The 26,716-nt window shown below is 49.1% G+C and overlaps 1 protein-coding gene across 2 annotated transcripts; it reads left to right on the top strand.

The window, feature by feature from the left end:
* Positions 1 to 1,794: 1,794 nt before the first annotated feature.
* On the top strand, positions 1,795 to 26,554 carry DUSP10 (dual specificity phosphatase 10). Of its 2 annotated transcripts, none has more exons than XM_056488232.1 (4): positions 1,795 to 1,933; positions 3,376 to 4,221; positions 20,961 to 21,338; positions 24,315 to 26,554. In XM_056488232.1, exons 2-4 carry the CDS (start codon positions 3,420 to 3,422, stop codon positions 24,578 to 24,580), a joined length of 1,446 nt encoding a protein of 481 aa, XP_056344207.1. In that variant the 5' UTR covers positions 1,795 to 1,933; positions 3,376 to 3,419; the 3' UTR covers positions 24,581 to 26,554. The 2 variants fall into 2 exon arrangements, with proteins under 2 accessions (XP_056344207.1, XP_056344208.1); XM_056488233.1 differs by lacking the exon at positions 1,795 to 1,933 and adding an exon at positions 2,234 to 3,237.
* Positions 26,555 to 26,716: the final 162 nt, after the last annotated feature.

The following is a 26,716-nucleotide window of genomic DNA, read 5'->3' as shown; positions in this document are numbered from 1 at the left end:
GGACTGGTACATGATGAGACATGGCTGCTGAACCAGGAGATGTGTAAATAGATTGCACAGTGAGGAAGGAAGGGGTGCAGAAATCCCATGCTGCTGCCAGGTACCCTGCTAGTGTGTGTGATGAGCTGATCCTTGTGACTTGAAAATCAATTCTCACCTTGTAGTGCTCACGTAGCAAGGGTGAAAGATCATTATTTTGCCCATGTCAGCCTCTGACAGAATGGATGAAAGTGATTCATGCTTATCCTTGTAATAGGCCCTTAAAATCTTGTCCTCCAGCCCATGCTGCTTTCCTTTTCACACTGGGAGAGGCTAGTCTAATCTGGACATCCAGGATCTTTACTGGACAATGTGCCAAAGCTGGGTTCTATCTGAGTTTCCATAACATGGAGCAGCCAGATCCATCTTTAATCTGGGGGTCAGGCCTGTCTGTCTCTGGGCAGTGTGGGGCACATCTCCTGCCCTGCCTGTGATTTACTGCTTTTGTGTGGGGAAATCACTGCTCTTTTACTCCCAGGTATTTAGTGTGGGCTCGTTCTGCTTGTCCTTACCTGCTCCAACTTCACCCTTCCTCCTGTAGCTCAAAGGCTGGTGTGCATGCCGGGCTGTAGGTGAAACTCTCCATGGGCAGGTAGGATGCACCATTCCGGAGATGCCACTTTCCCTGTCTCTGTCCCGCTGGCTTGGTGAGTGATGGACTGACCCATGAGGAGACATGAGGGCTTTCCTCCTCCCAAGCACCTCGTGCGGGCTCGTTTGTGACAGGGAAGGACCGCTTGGAAAAGCACCTCAGCAGCATCCTCTCGGCTCGGCGCCGCTCGCTCGCTGGGGCTGGGGCGGACGGGCAGCACCGCCCGCTGCCCGGAGCGGGGCTGATGCGCTCCTGCCCCCGCAGCCGGTGCCGCTGCCCGGTTCCCGCGGGCCGCGGACACGGCCGGACGCGGGGCGCTCCCGAGGGACGGTCCCTGTCCTGAGGGAATCGCTCCTGAGGGACGCTCCCCGTCCTGAGGGGTTCGCTCCTGAGGGACGCTCCCGGTCCTGAGGGGGTCGCTCCCGGGGATCACTCCCCGTCCTGAGGGGGTCGTTCCCGGGGAACGCTCCCGGGCTCTCCCCGTCCTGAGGGGGTCGCTCCCTAGGGACGCTCCCCGTCCTGAGGGGGTCGCTCCCAGGGGTCGCTCCCGAGGGACGCTCCCCGTCCTGAGGGGGTCGCTCCCAGGGGTCGCTCCCGAGGGACGCTCCCCGTCCTGAGGGGGTCGCTCCCGGGGATCACTCCCCGCCCTGAGGGGGTCGCTCCCGGGGAACGCTCCCGGGCTCTCCCCGTCCTGAGGGTGTCGTTCCCGGGGGACGCTCCCCGCCCTGAGGGTGTCGCTCCCTAGGGACGCTCCCCGTCCTGAGGGGGTCGTTCCGGGGGGACGCTCCCCGCCCTGAGGGTGTCGCTCCCTAGGGACGCTCCCCGTCCTGAGGGGGTCGCTCCCTAGGGACGCTCCCCGTCCTGAGGGGGTGGCTCCCGGGGGACGCTCCCCGTCCTGAGAGGGTCGCTCCCGGGGGACGCTCCCCGCCCTGAGGGGGGCGCTGCCGCGGGGCCGCGCGCGGGCCGCCCCCGCCCGTCCGCGGGGAGCAGCGGCTGCCCCGGGGCGCGGGTCGGCGCCGCGCCCTCCCCATTGGCTGCCGGTGACGTCACCGCCCCGCCCTCCCGGCCGGCCCCCGCCCTCCGATTGGCTGGCGCGGCCGCCCGTCGGCGCAGGCCCCGCCCCCGCCGGGCCGTACATTTACGCGGTAGCAAAAGAGAAAGTAACGAGGATGGTGCGGGCGGCGCGCGGGGCGCGGGGCGGGCGGCGCGCGGGGCAGCGGGCGCGACACGCACCGGCACCAGCGGCTCCTCCCGCGGCGGCCGCCGCCTCCTCCGCGCACCGCGCCGGGGCGCGACGCGCCGGTAAGTGCGGGACAGCCCAGCCCAGCCGAGCCGAGCTGCGCGGGACACGGCACGGCACAGCGCGGAGCGGGAGCCCGCGCCGGCGAGCGCCGGCCCGGCCCGCCGCGCGGCTCGCAGCGATCGGGGGCAAAACTTCAGCTTCCCGCTTTTTGTGGGTTCTTTCGTTGTTTCCCCTCGCTGGGTTGTCTCCCTCGTTTATTTAAAATTTTGACTGCGTCAGGCGAAGGCGCTCAGCGCGCCCTTACCCTAGTTCTCATCCTAAACGGGGTGAGGGGAGGGTTGGGAAAAGAGCGGGCTGGGAAAGGCTCCCGGGCGAGCCCCGCTCTGCGCGGCCGCGGCAGCCGCTTCACCTTTCGGCGGCTCGCTCCGTACAGCGGCGGCTGCCGGCGGTGACAGCGTGACAGGGTGACAGTGTGACAGTGCCCCCCGGCCCCTGCTCGGGACGGACCGTGCTGGGGCGGCAAACGGAGCCGCGAGTGCTCGCCGCGCTCCCCGGGCTCGGTGGAGTTGGTGAAGTTGGTGCTGGGATGGGTTTTTCAGCCGTGGCTGCGGCTGCTCCCGAAGTTGCTGGGGAAAGGGGACGCGCTGTCATGGTTGGCTCTGCGTGTTTTGCTCTCGTCGTCTTTCTTGTCTGCCGAGTGGAAACGGGGGGATTCAAATCCTGCGTGCTGCGCCTTAGCAAATGGGCAGGCAGTGACCTTGGCTGGGGCGGAGGGACCACGCTTTGTAGAGGAGTGAAATGTGCTGGGGAGCGGGGATCTTGCCTCACGGACTGCTGGAGAACAGCAGCCTTTCCGAGGCTGGAGCTACGGGCTTAGCTGGGGCTGGATTCGCCTCTAACGGGGGGAAGGAAGTGCAAGGTGTACGCTCATAAGGATCTCCAGAAGCTAATTTTTCTGTTTTCTTCTGGGTATTTTTTTTTTGTTTAGCCTTACGTGTTCAAGTTTGTAACTGTCTCAGGAAATTTATTCACAAGCTAATTTTATTCCAGCGTGCTGGAAAAGTTGCATATCACCCCTGACACATTCAGCTATTCAGCTCTTACACGTTCTTCCCTGTAGTAGACTCAGCCCAGTAGGTGCTTCCTTTTCAGTGAGCAACGGGATGAGGGAACGTGCCTGTGTCATTATCAGTGGTAAGCCTTGCAGCCTGGGGTTTTGGAACAGCTCAGCACCATCTGCGTGTAGCTGAATGCCTCCTGGGTGCCACTGCACAGTCCAGGCTGCTCGTGTGGATTCTGCGTGCAGATAGCCACAGTATTCTCTGCAGCACTGAAAAGGCTTTTTAGCAACTACTGCGAGCCGGTAATTGTCAGAAGGGGTTGTTAGGTTGGGGATAATGGGTGTTGGCAAAATAAGCTGTTGGATATGTAGGTTTATGTGATTTCATGATCTGTTTTCATTGCCTTTTTTCTTCTTTCCCTTCTGCTGTTTCTTTTCCAGGGTGATCTTGAGTTCTTCTGAACTTGCTAGCGCTCAGCCTCCTCATGCCTCCATCTCCTTTAGACGACAGGGTAGTAGTGGCACTTTCGAGGCCAGTGAGACCTCAGGATCTCAACCTGTGTTTAGACTCGAGCTTCCTTGAATCTGCCTCTTCTTCTGGTGAGAGCCACCCCGGTCTGCTCGGCGCAGCTGTCGTGTCCCTAAAGACTGCTAATCTCACGTATATGCCCTCATCCAACGGCTCTGCACGCTCCCTGAGTTGTGGATGCAGCAGTGCCAGTTGCTGCACTGTGGCAACGTACGACAAGGACACTCAGGCCCAAACTCAAGCGAGCACCAGCAGCGCCCACGCCGGAGCCGCCCCCGCCTGCCCCGCCACCCAAATGGTCAACAGCAATGAGAGCGCCGGCAGCCTGAGCCCGCTGGGCGGAGTGGGCAGCCCCGTCTCAGGCAGCGCCAAGCAGCTCGCCAGCATCAAAATCATCTACCCCAACGACCTGGCCAAGAAGATGACCAAATGCAGCAAGAGCCACCAACAGAACCAAGGGCCTGTCATCATTGACTGCAGGCCCTTCATGGAGTACAATAAGAGCCACATTCAAGGGGCTGTGCACATTAACTGTTCTGACAAGATCAGCCGGAGAAGGCTGCAGCAGGGCAAGATCACCGTCTTGGACTTGATCTCCTGCCGGGAAGGCAAGGACTCCTTCAAGAGAATCTTTTCCAAAGAAATCGTAGTTTATGACGAGAATACCAATGAGCCAAGCAGGGTGATGCCTTCCCAGCCGCTCCACATAGTGCTAGAGTCACTCAAGCGAGAAGGCAAGGAGCCCCTGGTCCTGAAAGGTAATTCTCCTCGTTGCCCAGACACGGTGTGTTGGCTTGCTTTGCAGTGCGTGCTCTCTGCTGTCAGCCTCGCTGATGGTTGGGCCTTGAAAGCATCTGTTTATCTCTGGGAAGGTCTGTGTGCCTCAAGTCACCAGTGCCAAAGCAAATGCCTTCCATGGACAAATCATGGAGCTGGTAGCAGGGAGGTGCTTGCTTTTCTCTGAATGTTGTCCTTGACTAGCAGGAGGGGTGAGAAGTGGAAGGAGGAGGAAATGTGCTTCCTGGTGTCTGTCCGTGCAGACAAAAGAATTTCCCCCAGTGCTTGTTCTGAGTATTTATAGCCCACGGAGCCAAGGTCCAGGAGGGGATATTTCTCTTTTAGCTTGCCAGACTGACCTTTACTTAGCAGCCTTATTTTAGTCCGTGTAAAACTGGGCTCATAGGTGCTGGAGGTGGACAGTGGGAGAATAGGAGGGGGGAGGAAAGACAAGGGAGGTCACTTGGTCTGAGGCATTGTGTCATGGACCAGTCAGCAAAACTTGAGGAGCAATCAAGCCTTGTTTTGGTGATATGGTGTCAGAATAGTGGACGGGGGAGATAATTTGTTTAAAAAGTGATCTGAAAGTGTTTCTGAGTGCTTATGTATGTATATGGCTTTCCTGTAAAGGTTCCTGTTTTAATATGGAATTTGGTGTATTTCTTGAAGCTTTGGTGGAGGTGAGCCCCACCAATTAAGGCATCATCCAAGGACACTTCCTTTTCTTCACTTTATTCTCGAGATCCTATTTATAACAATGCTGCCCTCTAGATTAAATTTCCTTTCCCCTGGGTGTTATGCCATTCGGAGGCATGGTTGGCAGAGACTGGCTGTGGCAGTGGGAAACTATGGAAGGATTTGCTGCTTAGCTCATAATGTATGTATTTAATTAGCTTAATTTTTCTGTGCAGCTTGCTGCTTCCAACCTTCACGGTGTTGCTGGAGAATGGAGTGGGCTGGTACTTTATCCCTTTTCCTCAGCTGAGTTTCATGGATTTGTAAGAACTAAGGGTCCTGTGAGATGCTTCTCTGTGTGTGTATCTTGAGGAAGCTTGAAATTCTGAACTGTCTCCTTGCTCCTGGCAAGAGTGTGGTCATGCTGGTCTTGTTTTGGTACTTGCTACAGGATCCCATTATACTTTTATTGAGTCTCTGGGGTCATGATGATGCCCTTCATCTGTGGAAGAGGGAGATGAGGTGTTGGGCAGAGAGAGGCTGCCGCTGGAGTCCTGCCCTTCTGGTGGGAATCCTTCTGTTGTACAGCCTTTGCAGCTGGATATGTGTGTTGTGGTCTGCAAGCCTTCCAATCCTTAGAAAAGTGGTGTGCTGAAGGTGTTCTCTGTGTTCCTCTGAAAACAGGGTAGCTTCTCTGAACTTCTCACTGGTACTTTCTCAGTATGTGGAGTGAGATGGTGGCTCACATGAAGCTGCAGAGCAGTAATTGGGCAGCACAGAGCTGTTGGGCCCTGTGGGCAGGTTGTGGCAGCCCTTTCTCTTCTTGCAGCAGCTCTGTGTGCTGCTCTGGGTTTAACCAGGTGCTTGGGAGTCCTTGGGTCACTTTTGGTTTTCAGACACGGAGAAATGTTACCTCAGAGCCCTGCTCAGCAGAAATCCCCTCCCCAGACTGGCCTGTCAACAGATCTGGAAGTGTGCCAGAGGACAGAAAGCCCAAATCCTTTGCTTTTTTGGAAACAGTGATTAGCTGGGCTGGGGAGCCTGCAGTGGGGAGCTCCCCCCATCACCGTACCTCACCTCCCGTTCTTCGAACTGGGGCTCCAGCTGGGTCAGATGGAGTTGAGCGCGGGATAAAGCAGCATTTGGGAAGGCTGTGGCTGAGTTTCCGAGCTGGGGGAGTGGCTCTGGAAGCACTGATTATTTAGTTTCCCTTGACAGACAGCGTTTTTTCCATGGTGTTTCAGCAGCCCCGGCGCTGGCGCATCCCCATCCCTGGGCTCAGCGCTAAAACGAAACTGGGGGTGCACGGGGAGCCCTCCGTGCCTGCCTTTGGTACTTGGAGCCATTCCTCTCACTCCCTAATTTATGGCTGGCCCATCTGATCCCGGTGTTGTGTTTGCAAACACTGGTTGCTAGCGGGGCTCTCCAAGTTCCCGTCCCCGCTGCGGTGCCACCTTCTCCATGTTTGGTGCTGCTGCCAGCCCGGGGCTCGCTGGCACCTCGGGGCTCAGCCCCACGGCCACAGCTGGGTTTGGGTCACTGCTCAGCCCCATGGCCACAGCTGGGTTTGGGTCACAGCTGGGTTTGGGTCACTGCTCAGCCCCATGGCCACAGCTGGGTTTGGGTCACAGCTGGGTTTGGGTCACTGCTCAGCCCCATGGCCACAGCTGGGTTTGGGCCACAGCTGGGTTTGGGTCGCAGCCCTGCCCCATGGCCACAGCTGGGTTTGGGTCACAGCTGGGTTTGGGTCACTGCTCAGCCCCATGGTCACAGCTGGGTTTGGGTCACTGCTCAGCCCCATGGCCACAGCTGGATTTGGGTCACAGCTGGGTTTGGGTCACAGCCCTGCCCCATGGCCACAGCTGGGTTCGGGTCACAGCTCAGCCCCATGGGCACAGCCGGGTTTGGGTCACAGCCCTGCCCCATGGCCACAGCTGGGTTTGGGTCACTGCTCAGCCCCATGGCCACAGCTGGGTTTGGGCCACAGCTGGGTTTGGGTCACTGCTCAGCCCCATGGCCACAGCTGGGTTTGTGTCACAGCTGGGTTTGGGTCACTGCTCAGCCCCATGGCCACAGCTGGATTTGGGTCACAACTGGGTTTGGGTCACAGCCCTGCCCCATGGCCACAGCTGGGTTTGGGTCACAGCTGGGTTCGGGTCACAGCTCAGCCCCATGGGCACAGCCGGGTTTGGGTCACAGCCCTGCCCCATGGCCACAGCTGGGTTTGGGTCACAGCTGGGTTCGGGTCACAGCTCAGCCCCATGGCCACAGCTGGGTTTGGGTCACAGCCGGGTTTGGGTCACTGCTCAGCCCCATGGGCACAGCCGGGTTTGGGTCACAGCCCTGCCCCATGGCCACAGCTGGGTTTGGGCCACAGCCCTGCCCCATGGCCACAGCTGGGTTTGGGTCACAGCTGGGTTTGGGTCACAGCTGGGTTTGGGTCACTGCTCAGCCCCATGGCCACAGCTGGGTTTGGTCACAGTTGGGTTTGGTCACAGCCCTGCCCCATGGTCACAGCCCTGCCCCACAGCACCCAGCCCTGCTTTCATGCAGGTTTGAGGAGCCCCTGGCTTTTAAAGCAGTGCTGAAAAAAGCCCCTGCTCTGTGACCTATAGATAAATGTATGTACCGTGCGCCTTATTAGGCGTGAGTTATAAAGAGGTGGTCTGGTTTATTTTTAATGTAGCAGACCAATGTATAAACTGGCGCTGTGACACCACAGGGTTTCGTGTCCCCTGTGCCATGGAGGATTTTAAGATCTCTGTTCCTCTCTTTCTATCTGTGCCTCTCCTTGCTGCTTCCTTTAACTTTTTTTTTTTTTTTTTTTTTGTCATAAACGTAACATATGCATAATTTTGATTTAAGCTCTCAAGAAGAAAGATTTGCTTATTTACTTTGCCACAAGGCACGGCAACGCTTGAGACAGGCATAAATCCTCTACTTTTACAAAAAGCAAACCCGTAAGAACCATGCATTTCACAATCCTGCTACACAGGCTGTAGGAGCCTGAGCTGTCAGAGCTGAAGCTGCTGCTCAGCCTGTTTATTTACAGAATAGGAAGAAATCATATTTCCCCAACACCCCATGACTATGGTATTCCATGTTTGCTGAAATCTAAAGGCCTCACTTTTTGTGGATGCTTTTTTTTTTTAATTTATTTATTTATTTATTTTTCTAATAATTGGAAAGGGGAGGGGGCAAACCTGGTGATAGTCCTTTCTGCTTGAGGCCAATGTCAAAGAATTTGGGGATGGGGAGAGCATGGTGCTGTGACCCTGGGCTGGGTCAGCAGCCCTGGCCCTCCTTGGTAGGGCTGTACCCTTTTCCCTCCTGCAAACCCAACAGTGAGGGATCTCTGCCTTCCCTGAGCACCTCAGCTCACAGAAAAGTGGCCTGAAGTCTTGGGGGCTTGTGTGCTTGAGTTTGCTACTGGGACCTAAAAATGGAAAGTAGGAAATTCATTTGCATTCAGATGAAAAATATTCTTTTTTCCCTGACTAAGACATTTAGGCTTGAAGTTCAGCTGCTTTTTTTTTTTTTCATGAGTTAAATTAAATCTACAAAGGAAACAAAAATGAAGAATTGAAGCATCTATGCCAGCACATCTTGACAGCTTTTAACACAAGAGGAGCTCCCTTTGTCTCCCTGACCATGGTCTAGTGGTATTGTCTCTATCCTACTGTTCTTACTCTTCCTTCGAGACCCAGCAGCAGGAGCCTTGTGAACCTGCTTAAGTATCATGTTTAGTTTGTAAAGGCTTCTGTGTTTGACTTCAAGGAAGCAATGGAATTCAAAAGCAGAGGTGAAAAATATGATTTGGCTTTTTTTTTTTTTTTTTAATTCCCACTATATGCTATGAGCTCATGGCTGGACTTCTGCAAAAGAGATGGAGGAACCAGCTGGTTCCTCCACAAAACCTGGTTCCTCCTCTGTTCTTGTTCACAGTCTGAGGAGCTTATTTATGCTCTGGCTTTCAGTCTTCTCTCTGCTCATCTGATGGGGAAATAAACGAAGTGACTTGCTCTCATTATAGTGGGGAGTGTAAGGCCTGCCAAGAAACCACTTCATGCTTTCTGCCATGGTCTAAGAATAGTTTCAGATCTCTTACCACACTAGAGTCACATATCAGCAAAGTTGAAACAACTACAGAGGGACTGAGATGCTTACAAAAGGAATAATTACTTGCTTTATGTTCTCCTATATTCGTGTAAATACTGTGATCAGCTGCCTTTGAAATACCTGACCTGGTCATAGCCTGTACAAATACATTAATTATTACTGTCATTAATTGTATAATTTAACAGTGTCAGTGTTGCTTTAAACCCTAATTGGATTACACTGCACAAATGTATTTGAAAGTAAAACTTGATGTAATGGTCAACAAATCCAGCTGACCAACAAAACATGTGCCTGGCACTTATTTCCACCAGAGATCTCCACTGAATAAGTATTAGGTCATGGTTGTAATAGGGAAATGTGTAGTTTTAAAAACACTGGACATTTCACATGAGTTACTTAACATTTAAAAATAAAGTGTGTTCCCTCTGTGCTGCAGAGAAGAGCCCCATCAGTCACCAGGGGAAAAACTTCTGCTGGCTCTGCCGGGGCTGGGATTTCACCTTCAGTGTTCAGGCTCTGCTGGTGCTTAAAGAATCTTTCTACTGGAATAAATAATCTGCTTGGCCATCACACTAGAAAATTGGTTGCATGTGTCATTACTTTTTGCATATAGATAAATTGGGACAATGGTGTGCCTGGAGACCACCATATTTTGAGGGCATACTTCTGTAGAGGGGAGGTACCTCTACACTTTGCCTACTCAACAGTAATGGTAAATGTGGCATTTTCTCCCAGATTATGGCATCTGAGAGTTTGCTGTGCTGGCTGGCATGCACATTTTAACTGTCTTTGGGAAGGAGGCAATGACACTGCCTTGGAAAGGGAGGAATAGAAGAGATTTTCTCCCTCTGTTTTTGGCTCCCCAGTTTCTTGTACCCTTGGAATTAAGAACTAAGAGTTAAGAAGCAAACTGTTACATTAGGCAAACCTATCTGATGCTTGTGAAGAAAAATCTGGTTCTAGGTCTGTGTAAACTGGCGTAACATTCCCTACAATGTTCCTGGTAGGTAGATGTTTGGTTATAATTAGCTGAATGCCTCATGTGCTGCCTTACCCTTGCCCTGCCAGAGGTGAGAAATTCCGCTACCGAAATCTTTCTAGGATGGTGTGCTCATCTGTCTTCTGGCTTTTTATTCTTGAGGTGGATACCAACTTTTGGAGAGGCTCAGGATGGAGGGGTAGCTGTGTTTGAGGTTTAAGTGGTGTCTGCATCTTACCTGATACAGATGGACTATTTTTTAAATTTTTTTTAGACTTACACGTGGGTGGTTTCCTTCCAAAGCAGCAGCCAAAGTTGTTACTACACTTATGAGCACAGATGTTTTTGGTGAGATTGCCTTGGCTTTATGAAGTGGGGGCTCATCCCTTGTCTTGAGGCTATGACTCTTTACTCTGTGAAAAGCCCCATTATAGTTGAGGTTGTTATTTATGCAAGCAACTTGAAAGTGAAGAAATGCCATAAAAATAAGCAGCATGCAAACATCTCAACGTTTCCCTGCTTTGCAATTTCACCACACAGCCAGGAAGGAAACACCTCTCAAACATTCAGCATCAGCGTGCAGGGATATAGGAGTCATGCTGTTTAAAGAAATAGATTATGGTAATCTGAAGATAACCTAATGCATTGTCCTTCTGTGTGTGAGATAAGATTATGTGTGGTGCTTTGGCCTTGTTGGGAAGTCCCTGGTGGGCCTGGGAGAGAGTGCTGGCTGCAGAAATCACAAGGCTGACCTGAATTACTGTGAGCAGTAGTTTTTCTCAAGCTTTGATTCTCACCTGAATCAGTCTTCAGCAGTTTTTTAAACACCTCTATACTGTAAAAGTTAATTTGTTGTTATCACAAAGGTGTTTGGTAAGCTGGGGCTCAAAGGAGAGCAGTGTATCTATAATGGATGCCACCTGTCCCTGCCTCATCGAAAAGTAAAGGCTGCAGAGAGTCCCCTTGAGAGGTGCTGCCTTGAACACTGCATTTGCTTCAGCTTCCTCTGCAGCTCTTCCACCTGCTCTGGATCCTCTGGATACTGGGGGCTGTGGGAAGGCTGAAGTGTGCCCCAGAGCCCCTGGCTTTGGCCACTGGATACTGGGGGCTGTGGGAAGGATGAAGTGTGCCCCAGAGCCCCTGGCTTTGGCCACCAGTCCTGGCTGTGCCAGTCAGGACACCCTGTGAGGAGGCAGAATCAGGACTGCTGTGGGCAGGAGGCACAGAGGAATTTGGGGGACACATTTCTGCAGTTGGAAAGTCCAGGGATGCTCGTGGTCTCTGCACAGTGTGTTGGTGAATGCTCAGTAGTGAAACTTGGGGGTTTTGTTGTTTCATTTTTTTAAGCACCTTGTGACTTTTTAGCACAGGAAACTCTTTGCTTCGGTTAATATCTATGGTGAAGGCAGCCTCACATCTGGGAGCTGAAGGTTGTTTTTGGTGTCTCCTCTGCTGCTTAGAAAGAAGTTGATTCCCCAGGTGCCTGTGTCCTAACAGGAGGTGGTCTCTGACCTACTTCTGGAGCAGCATTTTGGGGCTGGAAGGACAGGGGCAGAGATGGAGAAGCAAGTCAGTCTACCATGTGCAGAGAGGGAGGAACTGGACTAGAGAGACAAATCTGGGTCTAGATAGCAGAGCAGTCTCATGGCCAGGGGTGCTCTGACTAAGCCCACACGACAGACTTGCCATGAGGCATAGAGAAGTTATTTTAATCTGATTTTTTGTTGTTTGTTTGTTTGTTTTGCTGTCCTTTGCACCCTTTGTAACACTGAGCTTCTCTCTCTTGCTGCCATTGGTGTGAAGTGTGCTTGACCCAGGTTCATCCACAGTCACAGTGGTGCCCTGGGACAATCCAGCTGGGAGAAGGATTTAGGAGCACCCTCTTCCCTTGACAGTGCATTTTTGCTAAATTTTAGGCTCTGATTTGCCTTCAGGTGTTTTTTGTGCTTCAAAAAAATCAAGGTTCATCTTCATGTGTTTCTCTGCTTGTGTGAGTTGGAAAAAATAAATTAAGAGAATAATAATACAGATGTCAACACATTGGCTCCAATTCTTCTACTATGCTCTAGTTTTAAAAAGTCTACAGCATGCCTGGATAAATTCCCACTTGATTCACTGCAACAGAGAAGAGCTGCTTCTAATTAATGGTAATAAAAAGAAGAACAAATGTTACTCCTTGTCCACACATGAATTATCTTTTTTTTTTTTTTTTTTTTTTTTTACAATGGCTTAAAGAGACTTGGAAAATAGAAGATAACTTGCAAGCTTCTGTCATATCAGTCGAATAGGTTGTCTCCAGTTCATTATGCCAAAGTGTGAAGCAGTTGAACACTAATGTTTTAAAGCAAAAGCTGTTGTTGGAGCAGTTGACCTGCACTATGTTGGTGCTGGGCTCTTAATTCTTCTTGTTCTGTGTTAAGGTAATGGGAATCTGTCTGTCCAGCTGATGAGAGCTAAGAATAAGATTTTTGCTGCTGCTTAAAATTTGCTGGCATATTTTAGGTACAAAACCACTCTGATTGTTTAAAATGAAATTAATCTTAAATTCACAGGTGTTAGTCCAGCTAGGCAGAGCAACATCTCTGTTGAGGGATAACACAGTTCTTACACTTCCTGGGTTAACTCACCCATGGAGACAATGAGTTATTTTATTTGAGCACAAGGGTTGATTTTCATCTGGCTGGAGATATTCCTTGGTTTTTTTTGCTGTTTAGCTCTGGATTCTATAAATATGTCTTTCTCTTCCCCCTCTCCCTTCTTCTTGCCTTGGCTCTGGAGAATCTGGATGCAATCTAGGTCAACTTTCTCTTTCCCTCTGGGGTTTCTGTGGGCTCACTTTGGTTCCTTGACCATTTAGACTGGGATATATGTGCCAGCAGAGCTGGCCCTGAAGCTTTTGTCCAAGTGGGGGCTGGCATGCACCATGCCAGTTCCAGTAGTCTGCTGCTTTTGTTTTGGACTGTGTGGCACTGGGATATGTCAAAACAGCATCCTTTGCTTTCTCTGTTTTTCCTTCATGTGCTTTGGAATACCTTGCTGGAAAATGTCAAATCAGAGCCAGGTATTGTTATTTCTATATAAAAGGGTAGCAACTTTTCAGTCTAAAAAGAGTTTAAATTCATCAGGGATGGATGGTACTCCCAAAGGGGGGAGTATGGTATATCAGCACCCCGTTTTCCTTTCATATTAATGTGCATGGTGCTGGTGTTCCTGATGTAGAGGAGCAGTGGTTTGGACTGGAAAAGAGCCTGTGTTATCCTCAGGAGAAACAAAGCAGCCTGCCCTCTCTTTAGAAAGAAGCTGTCCTGGAGAGGTTGCCCTTAAAAGGGGAAAGAGAATAAATGGATGGCTGAAGCATGAAAATGTCAGTGTTCTCTAAAACAGGCAGATTAAACAGAAAGGTCCACTCCTACACATCCAGGATTTCGGGTGTCTGACACAGTGCTGGGACCTTCTCCCTCCCCAGACGTGCTGAGCCACAGCTGCCTGCATCCTGCTCCTGTGCTGGCTCCTTCCAGGCCACTGCCCTGACAGATGCATATGGTGATGGCCAGGGAGGGAACTGGTAATGGATTAAAAAACAAATGCAACTTGGTGTTCTGGGCAAATCTGCTCAGCTCTACCTCTGTCTGGGAAAACAGACCCATAGGTCTTGGTCAATATAAAACCATTTGTGGTATTTTATTGCATTAAAATAGTTTCTGTTCCCTCCCCCCTCACTTCCCCTGCCTCCTTTGTACATAGCTTTAGCATTTCTTGATGACCTTTTTGTTAATATGATTTCCAGTGGGAGCATTTCACAGTAGAAGTATGTATTCCTTCAGGGTTTACGCTGACATTTCCAGTGATTATTTAATTGGACTTCATGTTAGCCTGCATCCCCATGGGAACACATACTTTTGCCATGAGAAGTTGTAATGTGACTAATTTTGAGTTTCTGCTATAAACGCTTGCCCTCCAGGGAGGGTAAGTCCAGTCCTCCTTGGTGGCTGCAGAGTCGTCACCATAGTGTGTTTGGGATGTGGGATTTCTTCCCTTATTCCTATTTACATTCTTGTATAGTTCAGTCCTTGTACCAAAATTCAGAGCAGGCCTTCTCCTCTTTCACCTTCCTGACCACTCCCCAAGGATAACAGAGTGCTTTGAAGGATGCTGGCTTATTTTCCCGTGAGTACTTGAGTTTTTATTTTGAAATAAGCAGACTCAGCACTCCCATAGCACAGGACAGATTTTCTGTTACAAGCTGGAACCACTGTCTTGAATGCAGAGAGGTGGTCCCAAAATATTCTGGACAGGCTGGTTAGTAGTCCAAAGGTTAGTAGCATCTCTGACTAGTAAAGGGACGATATGGATGGGATGTGTGGGTTAGCTTGGGTGTCCAGGGTCTGAGAAAAGACAAAAAAGTATAAAGAAAAAAAATAATTCAGCTGAAGTCTAGGGAAGGTTTTCTAGTGACAGGTCAAGGAAAAAAGATTGTTTCTTTTTAATTTGAATGAATGGAGATGATCTAGTAGTCATGAGAAGAAGAAAAGTGAAGGGGTGATGGTGGAAAAAACCAAGTCATGTGTTGAGGTGTGGGAGGCTCCTGGGGGTGATGGTGTGGTTGAAAATGGGTGGTGGTGGGATGGGAGGAGCCAAGAATGGAGCTGAGCAGAGCCAGCAGCTCTGGCACAGCCTGGCAGGGGAAGGGGCTTTGGATAACTTTGCTTCCCTCCCTAGGATGTGTCCCTAGGAGAGCCAGCTTTGCTGTGCCTTGTGTCAGAGGAAAAAAATAAAAGTAAACGGTGCCAAGGACCTCAAAAGCCAGTGGGAGAGGATGTGCTGTGGCAAGGGGTGTGAACCATAGTGAGATATAATTAGAAATAACATGCAGACGTGTGCGCACGTCCCTCGATGCTGAGGGGAAACCTTTCCTCTTCAGCCAGCGTCACACTCTTGACTTCTAAAGGGGCCTCAAAGCCATTGTGTCAAGGATGTGCTTGTGACTCCTCTAGGCCAGAGTTTGTGTACAAACTGACCTCTCAGGATAGTTCCCACACAGAAAGAACTGACCTTGCAAGTTCTTCAGAATGCCAAGTTTTGCCTGTTTTTTGAAGTGCTTTTGGCAGCTCAGTTCGAGGGAGAGACTAGATTAGATTGAGTGTATTGAGGTGGAAGCTGTTCTTGGGTTGTGCTGTTTACTTTTACTTTTTATGTTTGCTCAAGGGTCAGTCTTGTGCAGCAAGGCTGGTCTGAATGCTGTGTGGGTGACAGGGAAAGCCCCACGGCAGGGTTTCCTGGGAACATCCCACAGGCAGGTGAGGCAGAATTCTGCTTCCACCTGCACAGCAGCATCTTCCTTGGAGAACCCGTGGTGGAGGAGCAGCCTGCAGGGTGGCAGGGTGGCATTGCAGTGGTGGTGGCTCAGCACCAGCGTGCCACCCTGCAGCAGGACCTTGGGACACTGCTGGCAGCACGGGGGGGTGGCCATGAGACCTGGGCCCTCCTGCCCAGCAGGCTGAGGAAGGAGGAGAGTTCTGGACAATACCTAACTTCTGTTTTTACATGCTGGAGTCACGTTTGCTTAACCTTGAGGCACCTTGTGCTTTGAATCAACCTGACACAAAGTCATCTGTTCATTAATAACACAGGAGCAGTTTAATTGTTGTCTTAGTGGAAAAATACATGAGACTGTCATCAGCTGTTGCTTCTGGCAGTGCTTTTCTGCAGTAATGTAAATAAATGAGGTCACAGGTTTAAAGGAACAGGCTGTACTTGCACAAATTCAAAGCGTTGTCTTAAACAGATCTGCACCAATTGTCTGAGTGTCTCTGTCCTGCACCCCAAATGCTCCCTGTGACATTTCAGCCCTAAACTCACTCAAACCCAGCCAGGGTTTGCTGTGGTGGTACTGACAGGGCACATGCTGAGTGAGTGTTTTAAAGCTTGGCTTCATTCCTGAGTGAGTACAGCTCGTGGTGGCCAGAGCTGTGGTGTCACCAGATTCTCTGCTGCACACCCCGTGAGAGCCCAGCAACACAAGAGGAGGGAATTCACAGGCTGAACAGCTCTTCTGCTGATACTTCCCAGTGTCCTGGGATTTCTGTTCTTGTGCTTGTATGTGTGTTGCTTTCCTTTCTTTCTTTCCTTTTATTTATTTTTTTTCTGAGATGGCTTTGTGGTATTGTAATCGAGGATGAGCAGATCCAGAAATCCGCCTGGACAGCTTTGAAAGCCTTATAAAAGGTCTGGTTGTCTCCCAAGACCACGTGCTTAGTCTAAATGTAGCTCCCACATCTGCAGTCTGTCATGTATAAAAGCATGTTCCTGTTTGCAGTGGGAGCGGGAACACCTAGTACCTGCCACGCTCAGAACAAAGTATATCCACACTGATGAGGTAATGCAAAGGTGTTGCTTTGTGGTGAGGGTGTTTCACTGTAGCTGCCTCTCTGAGTTCTCCCACTGGAGAGGGAACAAGCTAATTTACTCCTTCAACTGTGGGGCAAGAGCCTGTTTCCAGATAGGAAACATATTGCAAATGTACCCAAGTATATTGTAAACCCAAATCCTGATTTGCATGTAGTCACACAGCCAGAAAGCAGAAGTGGTGGCTGAAGGAGATGCCAAAGGAGAGACAGAGGACTCCTCTGTCAGGTGTTACTGCACTCCTTGTACTTAAATTCTCAATATTCTTGAACAACAAACAACAAAAACTCTAAACTAAAAAGCTGCAATGGTCCAAATAAACAAAAAAAAAATCCCCTCAAACAAATCCTGAACCAGCCAATCCACTTCTATAAATTTGTGCAGGTAAGGTTTGTTTTTCTGGATTTCTTGGAAGAGGATGCTATTGCAAGGCCATAGTCCCATAAAAAGCTGGCTGCCTCATTCCTGCTGTACCTTTTGTGCCTGTTTTGCATTGTATTTGCCCTCTCCTGATGGCAAATGACAGACACTGTGTTAAGCATGACTTTTATGCCAGCACCATGCTGCTTGTCCTTTTTTATTTGTCCAGAGCTGCTTTGGCTGCTGTCCAGCTGCTCACCTGGTCTCGCAGTGCTGATGTGAGCCCCGGGCCTCTGGGTGGCTTTGAGCTGGGAAATCTGTGTGCAGCTGCTGCTGCTTGGGTGCTGCCTGGTGGGAGAGTGTGAGGAGCATTAAGTAAGATGTTTATGGGCAGATGGCTGCGGAGAACTTGAACAAATGAGTGGGAATAGCTGGAGTATGCACAAGGCTGACTTAAAACTTCCCAAAAGTTTTGAGGTCTCAGATGCTCCAAGGTCTTTTGTCAGTTACTAACTGTTCTGGCAGGGCAGGATGTTGGAAAATGTCATGCAGTTACAACTGCAAAAATCGTTCTGCAACCGGAGTCTTGCATCAGTGGTGAGCAAAGAGTCCTTGGTGTTCTGTTGTATCCTGCTAGATACCACGCAAGGCCATCTGCCAGCAAGGGTTCTGCTTCACTGGTTGATTTCCTCATGGAAGAAATGCCTCAGGTTCCCCAGAGTGCTGAGTGTCCCTGCATGTCCATCTCTGCTTGGGTTTGGGTAGGTTCAGCCCTCTGAACACCTGCCCAAGAGCAAAAGCACTTGGGATGTTCTCTGTGCACAGGCTGCATCACCCTGGCTGGGCACACTTCCCATGCTTTGGTCATTACAAGCTCTGTGGAGTGTTTAAAGCCAGGAGAGATGGGCTGCAGGCAGGCAGGCTGTTGAAGGGGACATCCATCTATGGCTCATCAGCCTGCTGGCATTTTGGTTTGTCACTGCAGGTGGCTACATCCTGAGTCCAGGTTCCATGGCTGTGTTTCCAATAGCCCTGCCATGCATTCCCATTTCTCTATATGAGGAAGGCTTTTCCCATATTGCAAACAGCATCTGAAAAGCTTCTGTGCTAGTGAGAGGCTTCTGCTAAGTTGTGCTTCTTGGCCACAAGTGTTGTTACTGCCCTTTGTAATGCTTCCTTCATTCCCCAGGTTTGGGAAGGCTTGGGCAGGGTCAGCCACAAAACAGCTTTTATTACAACCCCAAGTGGAGTGTCTGCATCCATGACTTGAGCTTCCTTGTGATCTGGAGTTGTGGTCAGTAGCAGTGTTGTCTTGCACCTTACTAAGTTTAATAAATCAACTCTTAGACCAGGCTTGCAAGAGCTTTGTGTTGGCCTCTGCTCTGGGTACAGCCTCTTCTCTCCCACCTCTTCTGCCCTTCCCACATGAAGATTTTGAATGCTGAAATAGCAGCTGCTTGACAAGGGAATACAGATGCACCTGAATACTTTGTACTTTATATTTACCTTAGTGTGGAAAACCAATCCCTCTCTGTCTGATCATTATTAACTTTGCTTGGATGTGTTTTGGGAGGTAGACTCAAACTTAAGGAAAGCCTGAACATTATGCATGCATGAGCTCCACTTAAATTACCCTAGTGCCTCATGAATCAGTTTGTGCAAGGATCGTGTGTGTTGAGAATGGAACAACACTCAGGAGGTGTCTGGGTCCTGCTTTGGGACCTGCATGACTCATCTGGCAGCACAGATCCGAGCTAAGTTCCTGCTGTTGGATTAGGGTTCAGCTTCCCTCCATCACTGCATCGTGCTCTATCTTTTCTGGGTACCAGTGTTCTTGTCCAGTCCTTCCTCTGATGTGTCTGATCCACTTCAGGTTAGTAATCCTCTACCCATTAATGTGTTCTTTCAGGAACATTTGCTTTGAGAGTTGCTTTAAATATTGCTTGAACTGACTTTTTAACTCTCCTCTCACACGAGGAGGTGAACAAGAAGAAGCGGGGATGTGAACTGACATTAGGAATGGCAACAGTGGCAAATGTTTGTAAAAACAGTTATGGTTGAAGGTGTTGTATGTCTGGCAACTCTACTGTTTGGGCATCTTCCTCATGTTGTATTTGGGGTCCCTTCCCATCCTTTGCCCTGATGTTCTGCTGTGTCTTACAAGGCAGCTGGTGACGCAGGGTGGTGTCTGCCACACCATCAGTGTGTCCCTACCTGAGTGGTGAGCCAGAGGTGGGGCTGCTTATTCCCAGAAGTCAGCAGGAGAGGTGGAAACTCCAGGGTCACTAAAACAGCTTTTTCAGGGATTTTCTTGGGAATCTGAGCATACTGTGGCTGTTGTTTAAACAGCAATATTCAAGTTCAGAAAGATGGGAATGTGGGTTAGGATGTAGCCCTTAGCTTAGACTCTAGGCTGGGCCTCTTGGTTTGGATGAGACTTCAGATAACTTGGGGACCATCATCTTGTTTGTTTTCTTGAGTGGACTGAGAAGACTTTTCAGGCCCTGCTGAGGCCAGATGGTGCAGTTGAGCTCAGATTTTTGTCCTTGCTCTTCTTTCTATCCTGATCCCCTTTCTATCCCTGTTGTAACAACTTTGAGAGTAGAGATCTTTAAGGCAAATCTGTTTGCTCTGATTCCTGTAAACAGCAGAAATAGCTGAAGACAAGCACATTTTTGAGGCAGGGGAAGTATTCTGCATTTTGTAGGCATTTCAAGGATTTCTGGGAAGTTAGGTTACTAGCAGTGTGTGAAGGACATGAGTTTGGATGTGAAAAAGGGCACTTGCATTAGAGGGGCTCAGATGGTTGTAACCTAGTCTGGGTGCCTCGTGCCCTTGGGAGGCAGCACAGGGCACTGAAATGGGCCTGGATGGGTCCCAGCCCATGGACAGGCATGTCACAGACACTTGGATTGGACATTGGAATGGCAGCACTCAACAGCAGGCAGCACAACCCTTTGCTGTGTCTGGTCCAGAGCCTGAGTGGCAGCATGTTTTGCTTCACTTTAAAACCTTATCTGGATCACTGTGAAAGAGCATGGGAAAGACAAGTAGCCTCTCTTTTATTTTTTTTCTATTTCTTTTTAAATATCATTATTGGGAGGGTGACATTCCACATTTATTTTGGCTAGTGTGGCTCTTTCTAGTAACTTCAGAGTCGCTCTCCCCCCTCCTGGGATTTTTTTTGGCTTGCAGTTAACAAAGTGCCATTGAGTCTGAGCACTTGGCTCGTCTGGATGCCGAGCACAACCTCAAGGATCCCGGTACAAGGGGAATGCATCCCTGCGTTTCTCCTCTTTCTGCCTTTTCCTTTGGGGAGCCACCTGTTAGCATGACATCAGCGGCTCCCAGGAACACACAAAGTAGCAGTTCTTGCATTGTTTGCCCTCAAAGAGCTGATGTCATGCCAGCTGATGTCATTGTGTGCTTTGTGGGATCGCCATGGAAACGGGGCAGGTGGGGAGCCTGCCGCTGATGTCAGTGCAGAATGAGGTGTAAAAGAACTCCACTTGGCTTGCTCCAGCTCTGCGAAGCCACCCTCCTCAAAAAAAAAAAAAAATAAAATGGGGAGAGGGAAATGGTGCTTGAAAAAGCCAGCAGTAGAGCATGAGCTTCCTTCACTGAGAAAGTGACTTCTCCCTCCCCCCTCAGATCCAATTCCCAATCCATTTTAATGTCCTAAAAATAACTCTTGCTCGATATTTGTGAGCCGGAGCAGCAAAAGGAGAGCTGTTTGCCACATGTTGAGCAAGCACCTCAGTCACCGTTGGGTTACAAGGAGTGGTTTTCTTCTGTTGGGGCGCACAGACAGGTTCATGCTGTGTACCAGGGTGAGCTGCTCCCATCCTCAGAGCTCTTGCGGGGCTGCTAAAGGGCAGGTAAAGCTCAGACCATCCCAGCAGGCTTGCTGCTGGGATAGCCCCTAGTTTTGGTGATGTTTCTGGCTTGGAACAGCCCGTTGCTTGTGGCCCAGGCGGGTAGGTGAGGCAGCCCAGCAGCTGATTGCACAGAGGCGTGTTTGTGTGCGAGCCCGTTCCTTGGCACAGGGAGGACAATGCCCGCTGCTGATCCATGCCAGCCCAGCGGCACTGCTGCAGTGGTGGTGGGGACAGTAGCGCCACTGTGGCCCCACAGAAATCTCGGGGTGCCTAACCAAGGTGTCTGCTTGGTGTCTCTCCCCAGGAGGACTCAGCGGGTTCAAGCAGAACCATGAAAACCTCTGCGACAACTCGCTGCAGCTGCAGGAGTGCCCCGAGGGGGGAGGAGGGGGCGGCGCCGCCGCCGTGCCCCCCGTGCTACCTCAGTCCATCCCCACCACGCCCGACATCGAGAACGCCGAGCTCACCCCCATCCTGCCCTTCCTCTTCCTGGGAAACGAGCACGATGCTCAGGACCTGGAGAAGATGCAGAGGATGAACATCGGCTACGTCATCAACGTGACCACGCACCTGCCCCTGTACCATTACGAGAAGGGCATGTTCAACTACAAGCGGCTGCCCGCCACCGACAGCAACAAGCAGAACCTCAGGCAGTACTTCGAGGAGGCTTTTGAGTTCATTGGTAATTACCCTTGCCTGGAAACACAAATGTTTGTGTTTTTGTTGCTCTTATTTTTACCCGTTACAGCAATTTAGAGTGAGCTTTATGCTTTGCCAGCAGCTCAGAAGGCTGGTTAAGGCCGTATTCCCTTTAGTTGGGGTTGTCAGAAATGCTGAGCACCTCATATTTCTGCCCTTTCTCATCTCTGGCACATCCAGTTGAGTAGCCCGAGGTTACAGTTTTTATCCAGTGATAGTAACGCCTACCTCCAGGCTTCTAAATTCAGGAAACCCTACAGAATTGAGGTTTTCATCATCCCCTCTTTCTGATTCCTTTGCATTCCCAGTTTCCACACAGTGGCTTCCAGCCAGCTTTTCATAGAGACTATTCTTAATGGTGTCTCAGTCTTTGCTAACTTAATGAGAAAAGTGACAAACTTTCACACTTGGCTTGTTCCACCATTAGATTTGTAGCTTTTGAGTGGATAGTGATGAAAACTTGCATTAATAAGCCTCTAAACCCTGTAGGCTGTGTGAGAGAGTTCACCACAGCCATGCAGCTTGTGGAGATTGCTGAGGAAGTGACCCAGCAGCCTTGTTCTGGACCTCATTGCCATCAGCACAGCACAGCTCTCAGCCAAGTTTAGGGCCATGCTCAGCTAGGCTCAAGCCAGATGGGCACTTGAAGCAGGGCTGGTCAGAGAGGACTTCAGCATGTGGTACTGAAAGCTTTTGAGGAGCTTTCATTGCCCCTCTGGATGTCTTTGTGGACACTGCTTTTGTGGCATAGTAAAGGTGCTTCCCTAGCGCAAGTATGTGTCCTGAGGGGTTTTCTGAAATATGCTTGGGGAACCACTGACATTAAATCCTATTTTCTTGTGCTGAGACTGGTTTAATTCTTTTACCAACACTTCAGGCTGGATGGAGGGGTGCTAGACCAAGGAAGAAGCGTGCCTGTGTGCTGCAGCACAGCGTAGGTCCTTGACTGCCCCTGTCTGGAGTGGGTGCAGAGCTGTGTTCTGCCCTGCCCTCCCTTGTGCTGGCTCTGCACTCAGGGGCACTCAGGCTTGGCAAGGATTTGGCCCCAGCTGTGGGACTGGGTGCCAGGCAGGAGGGCCAGGCTCAGCACATTGCTGCCCCTGCTGCATGCTGGGCAGGGCTGGCAGCTCAGAAGCAGAGGCTCCTCAGCCTCACCTGGCTGTGTCCTGGCAGGGGTCATGGTGTGCTGATGCATGTGCTCTGCAGCCACGCTGCTTTAGTGAAGTGAATAGAGAAATCACTGCTTATGCTGCAGTTCAGGGGAGTTTTACCACTCTGAGCCTTTGGGCTTGTCTTCTACAGTGTGAAGGACCAGAGGATCTCTAACTCAAATTTTCCCTTTGTTCCTAACCCTGCCCCAGTGGTACCTGTGGTGCTGTCAGCTCCCCAAGCTGCTGGTTACAGTGTGCCTGGGAAGGTGAATGCTTCTTTGGGTGAAGAGCAGGGAGAAGGGCACCTTGCTTTGATCCTCAGCTGTGTCAAGAAATCCAGTAAAATCTTAAATTTTGAGTTCAACAGGATGGGGAGATGCAATAGGCTAAGCTTAGGTAAAGTGACTGTGAAGCTCTGTTGAGGTCCTTCTGAGGTAGAAGAGAGATTTCTGCACCTCTCATCCCCATGAATTGCAGGATTAGAATTCTCAAAACCACTGAAAGATAGTGTTTGGCTTGTGACCTTACCAAGAGCAGAAGAAAGCAGCTTTGCTCTGGAAAGGTTTAGAAAGTGTTTCAAAACCCATTTTACTTTCCTTTTTAATAATTACAGCTTGAGGGTCTGTCTTTGTTTTTAATAAACAAATATTTCTCCATTGAGAATTTTTCTTCCGTATCAAATTAACCAGCTGGGGAAGTAACTGGTCTAAGCTTTCCCTTCCTCAGGGTAAACTTTAAATTGCATTTGAGAAGATTTGGAAACATTTAAACAGCAGATTGTTGGCCTATGTTTCTTTAAGTATGTATTCAAAAAACCACAACCAACCCCAGGTTTAGCTAAGACTAAAGCCATAGGAAGTGAAATCATCAGAAACTCTCTGGAATGTGTGTCAAAATGCGTTAGAGAGTTTCAGCTTTCTGAAATACTAACTAGCAAAAATGTCTAGAGGGAAGTTGGCTTCATTTGTGCTTTCACAGTATAGGCTGAACATGTGGAGTGGGTTGAACTGTGCTCTTGGTGGGGTTGGATTCATGCCCAAACCTGCAAACTAAATTCACGTTCCTCCTGCGGATGGAAACAAAAGAAGTAGTTTGAAGTGTCACTTCCTGAAAGTTCCATCTCCTGTTTTAAAAGCAAGCTGTGGCAGATGAGGGTGGTATGGCAGTGACTCTCCTCTCTCATGTCCTGTTAGCATGTGGTAAGGAGGACTCTGTCCCTGCTAAATGGTGCCCAGGGTGCCTCTAAGGGATGGATCTTGGTGGAGTGGGTGTGCGTGCGTATCCAGCTCCTCCTTTTGCACAGGCACCACAGCAGAGAGCCCCACTGAAGCTCGTTTCAAGAGCAGCTTTGCAAAGCTACAGAGGACAGGGCTTTGAAACAGATGTATTGTTATGAGTTTAATCTAAAAACACCTGGTTTTTAGAAGAGTGGCTCCCTGCTTTGAAAAACAGGGAGGATGAGGTGGTGACACAATGCAGTGGCGTTGTTACTGAGGTGGAAATGCAGCCTGAGATTCCTCACGAAGTGCTCCCTGGCAGTGAAGCAGCATCTCTCAGTCCATGGTTCCACTAATGAAGAGTAGAGTGGATGTGAGGAGATTTTCAGTGTCAGACTGGACTGGGGGTTTTGCATTCAGTAGCTCTAAACCTCGGAGTAAGATGTGCTGGAGGGGAAGGGGAAGAGACGCCGCTGTGCTTGTACTCAAATCAAGGGACTTTGCACATGAAGTTACTCTTAGTTGCACTGAGCTTGTTCTAATTTAAAAACTGGCCAGAATCTGACTTTCTTCTGTCTGTCTCATTTGCAGAGGAAGCTCATCAGTGTGGAAAAGGCCTCCTCATCCACTGCCAGGCCGGCGTGTCCCGCTCCGCCACCATCGTTATCGCGTATTTAATGAAGCACACACGCATGACCATGACCGATGCCTACAAATTTGTCAAAGGCAAACGACCAATCATTTCCCCCAACCTCAACTTCATGGGGCAGTTACTGGAGTTTGAAGAAGACCTGAACAATGGAGTGACCCCGCGAATCCTCACACCAAAGCTGATCGGCGTCGAGACTGTCGTGTGACGGCCGAGCTGCAGCCTGTTCTTCACCTGATTTGGGGCAGTGATGGGTGGGTTCTGGGCTTTTCTTTTTAGCTTTCAAAGGGGAGTTTTGTGGCAAACTTTTTGTGAATAAAAACCTTTTTTTGTAAGGAAAGGTTTTTAAAAGATCCAAGAACTTTGCTGGGTTTGGGATGCTGTTGTGATTTCCTTCTCAGACACCGGCAGAGCAGGGAGGCTTCAGAGCAAAAGGAGTACTTTTTAAAATATAAAAACAAGAAGAAGAAGAAGATATGTTGGGCTTTTTTCCTTTTAATTTTTAGTTTTCCCTCCTCTCTGGCTACTTGTAGAGTTTATGGCTGAGTAGTCTGTGCAGGTTCATAGACTGAAGAAACCTAAGTTGAAGACGAAACACAAATAGCCAAAACAAAGCAGAAAAAAACCTCCCTGAAACAGAAGGGCCTTCGTTCTGCAAAGGCTTTGCTAAAGATAACTTAGCAAAATGCTCACCAATGCAAAGGAAATCAGAGCAGCTTAAAAGTCTGCAAGGTACTTTTCACACTCCTGACTCAAACTAAAGAAGAAAACAAAGTTTATTTGGCGTGTTTCATGTTCCAGTTCTATTTTTCTATTTTGGGGTGTAAGGTTTTAACAGTAAGGGACTTCGATCATTCTATGCCATATGCCTTCACTGGCTTCTTGTGCAATAATAATTTGGGGTTTGTTTTGAGTGTTCAAACCAATTAAGAGTTGGCTGCCCACTAATAATAAGATAATAATTTTTAAAGTCTAATAGTGCAACAGCAGCCAGCTTGGTTCAGGAAGGATAAATGAGAGCAATTATTTTGTTCCTTTATATGATTTTGATCCTGGTTACAGTGCCATAAACCTTGTTACATATGTATATCAGAATGTACAAAAATCTAGAACAAGCAAAGTTTATTTAAAAATATTTTTTCGCACAAAATATTGGTGTGTTTCAGTTGTCTATGTAAAAGAAATTTGATTATAAAACAAAAAAAATCTTTTGGAAAGTGTGTGTCCTTTTATTTCTTTAGCCATTTTCCATTTTCTTTCTATGGGATGGGGTTTTTGTTTAGTTCCCTTTGGTTTGTTTTTTTGTGGCATTGTACCTCTCCCATTGACAAAACTGATGTCTCGTTTGGCATCTCCCCTTCAGTGTTGTGTTCCTGTCCTCTGCTGGTGGAACATGTTTTCTTTACTTTCTGCTCTACTCTTGCATCTCTCTGTAGCCAGAATTTTCTCTCTGGTTTGACTGAATTAGCACTATTGGTGATGGCTTTTTGGAACAGACCTGTTATTTCTACAGCTCAGTAGCCATTTGGAAAAATAAGAAATAAACTATCTCCACTGATTCCTTTCCATCTCCCTGTAGTTAACTTATCTTCTATGTTACAAAATTGTCTGGTTTTTAGACATATGTTGGTCACATGTGCTTTTCCCTGGCCTCTCTATAGTCCCCTTGTTTAGCAGTTCCTGGGAATCATCCTCCTGGGATTTTTCCCCTCCCTCTTGCCCTTCTTCCCTTTGTGCCCCTCCTTTTCCAGCTGTGTCAGTGTTGTGTGGTGTGTATTGTAGGGCTGATGTTTCTGCCTGACAGTGTCCCTTGGGCAGCTGACTTTCACTTTCCTTGTTTGTATTCACTTTTTTTTTTAATGATATGGTATAACCTGATCTGTTCTGGACTGTTACCACCTCCAAAGTTTTACTTGTATGAGCCTAAAATGAGTTAGAAGACATTTCTCATATAATTCTGTTGTGCAAACTGATCTGTCCCAGGAAGGCTGAGAGCAGTGAAGGCTTTTCCTAGATGAAAACCTACATGGACTGAACCAAGTGTAAAACAGGACCTGTTGGAAAAATTAATGTATAATCACATTAGACATGTATATTTTTGTGGACATTTTACTTAAAATGTTGTTACTATACAGATATTTTCTTGAAACTTATCCCTTTATTAAATTATTTTTCTACTGGAGTTGATTTTTTAAATTTTTTATTTTCTTTTCTATGGTTATTATTGGTCCTTTGGTTGAAGACACCCTTGGCAGTGATTGTTGCCCAGACAGCAAAATCTCTTGGGCTGTGACTGTTCCTGGAGCTAAGGAGAGAGTGGCTGGACAGAGAAGGTGCCATTTGT

Source organism: Oenanthe melanoleuca, chromosome 3, assembly GCF_029582105.1.
Source record: "Oenanthe melanoleuca isolate GR-GAL-2019-014 chromosome 3, OMel1.0, whole genome shotgun sequence".
NCBI classification, from domain to species: Eukaryota; Metazoa; Chordata; class Aves; order Passeriformes; family Muscicapidae; genus Oenanthe; species Oenanthe melanoleuca.
Note: the sequence above shows the minus strand (reverse complement) of the source record. Positions and strands in the feature narration are given on the sequence as shown.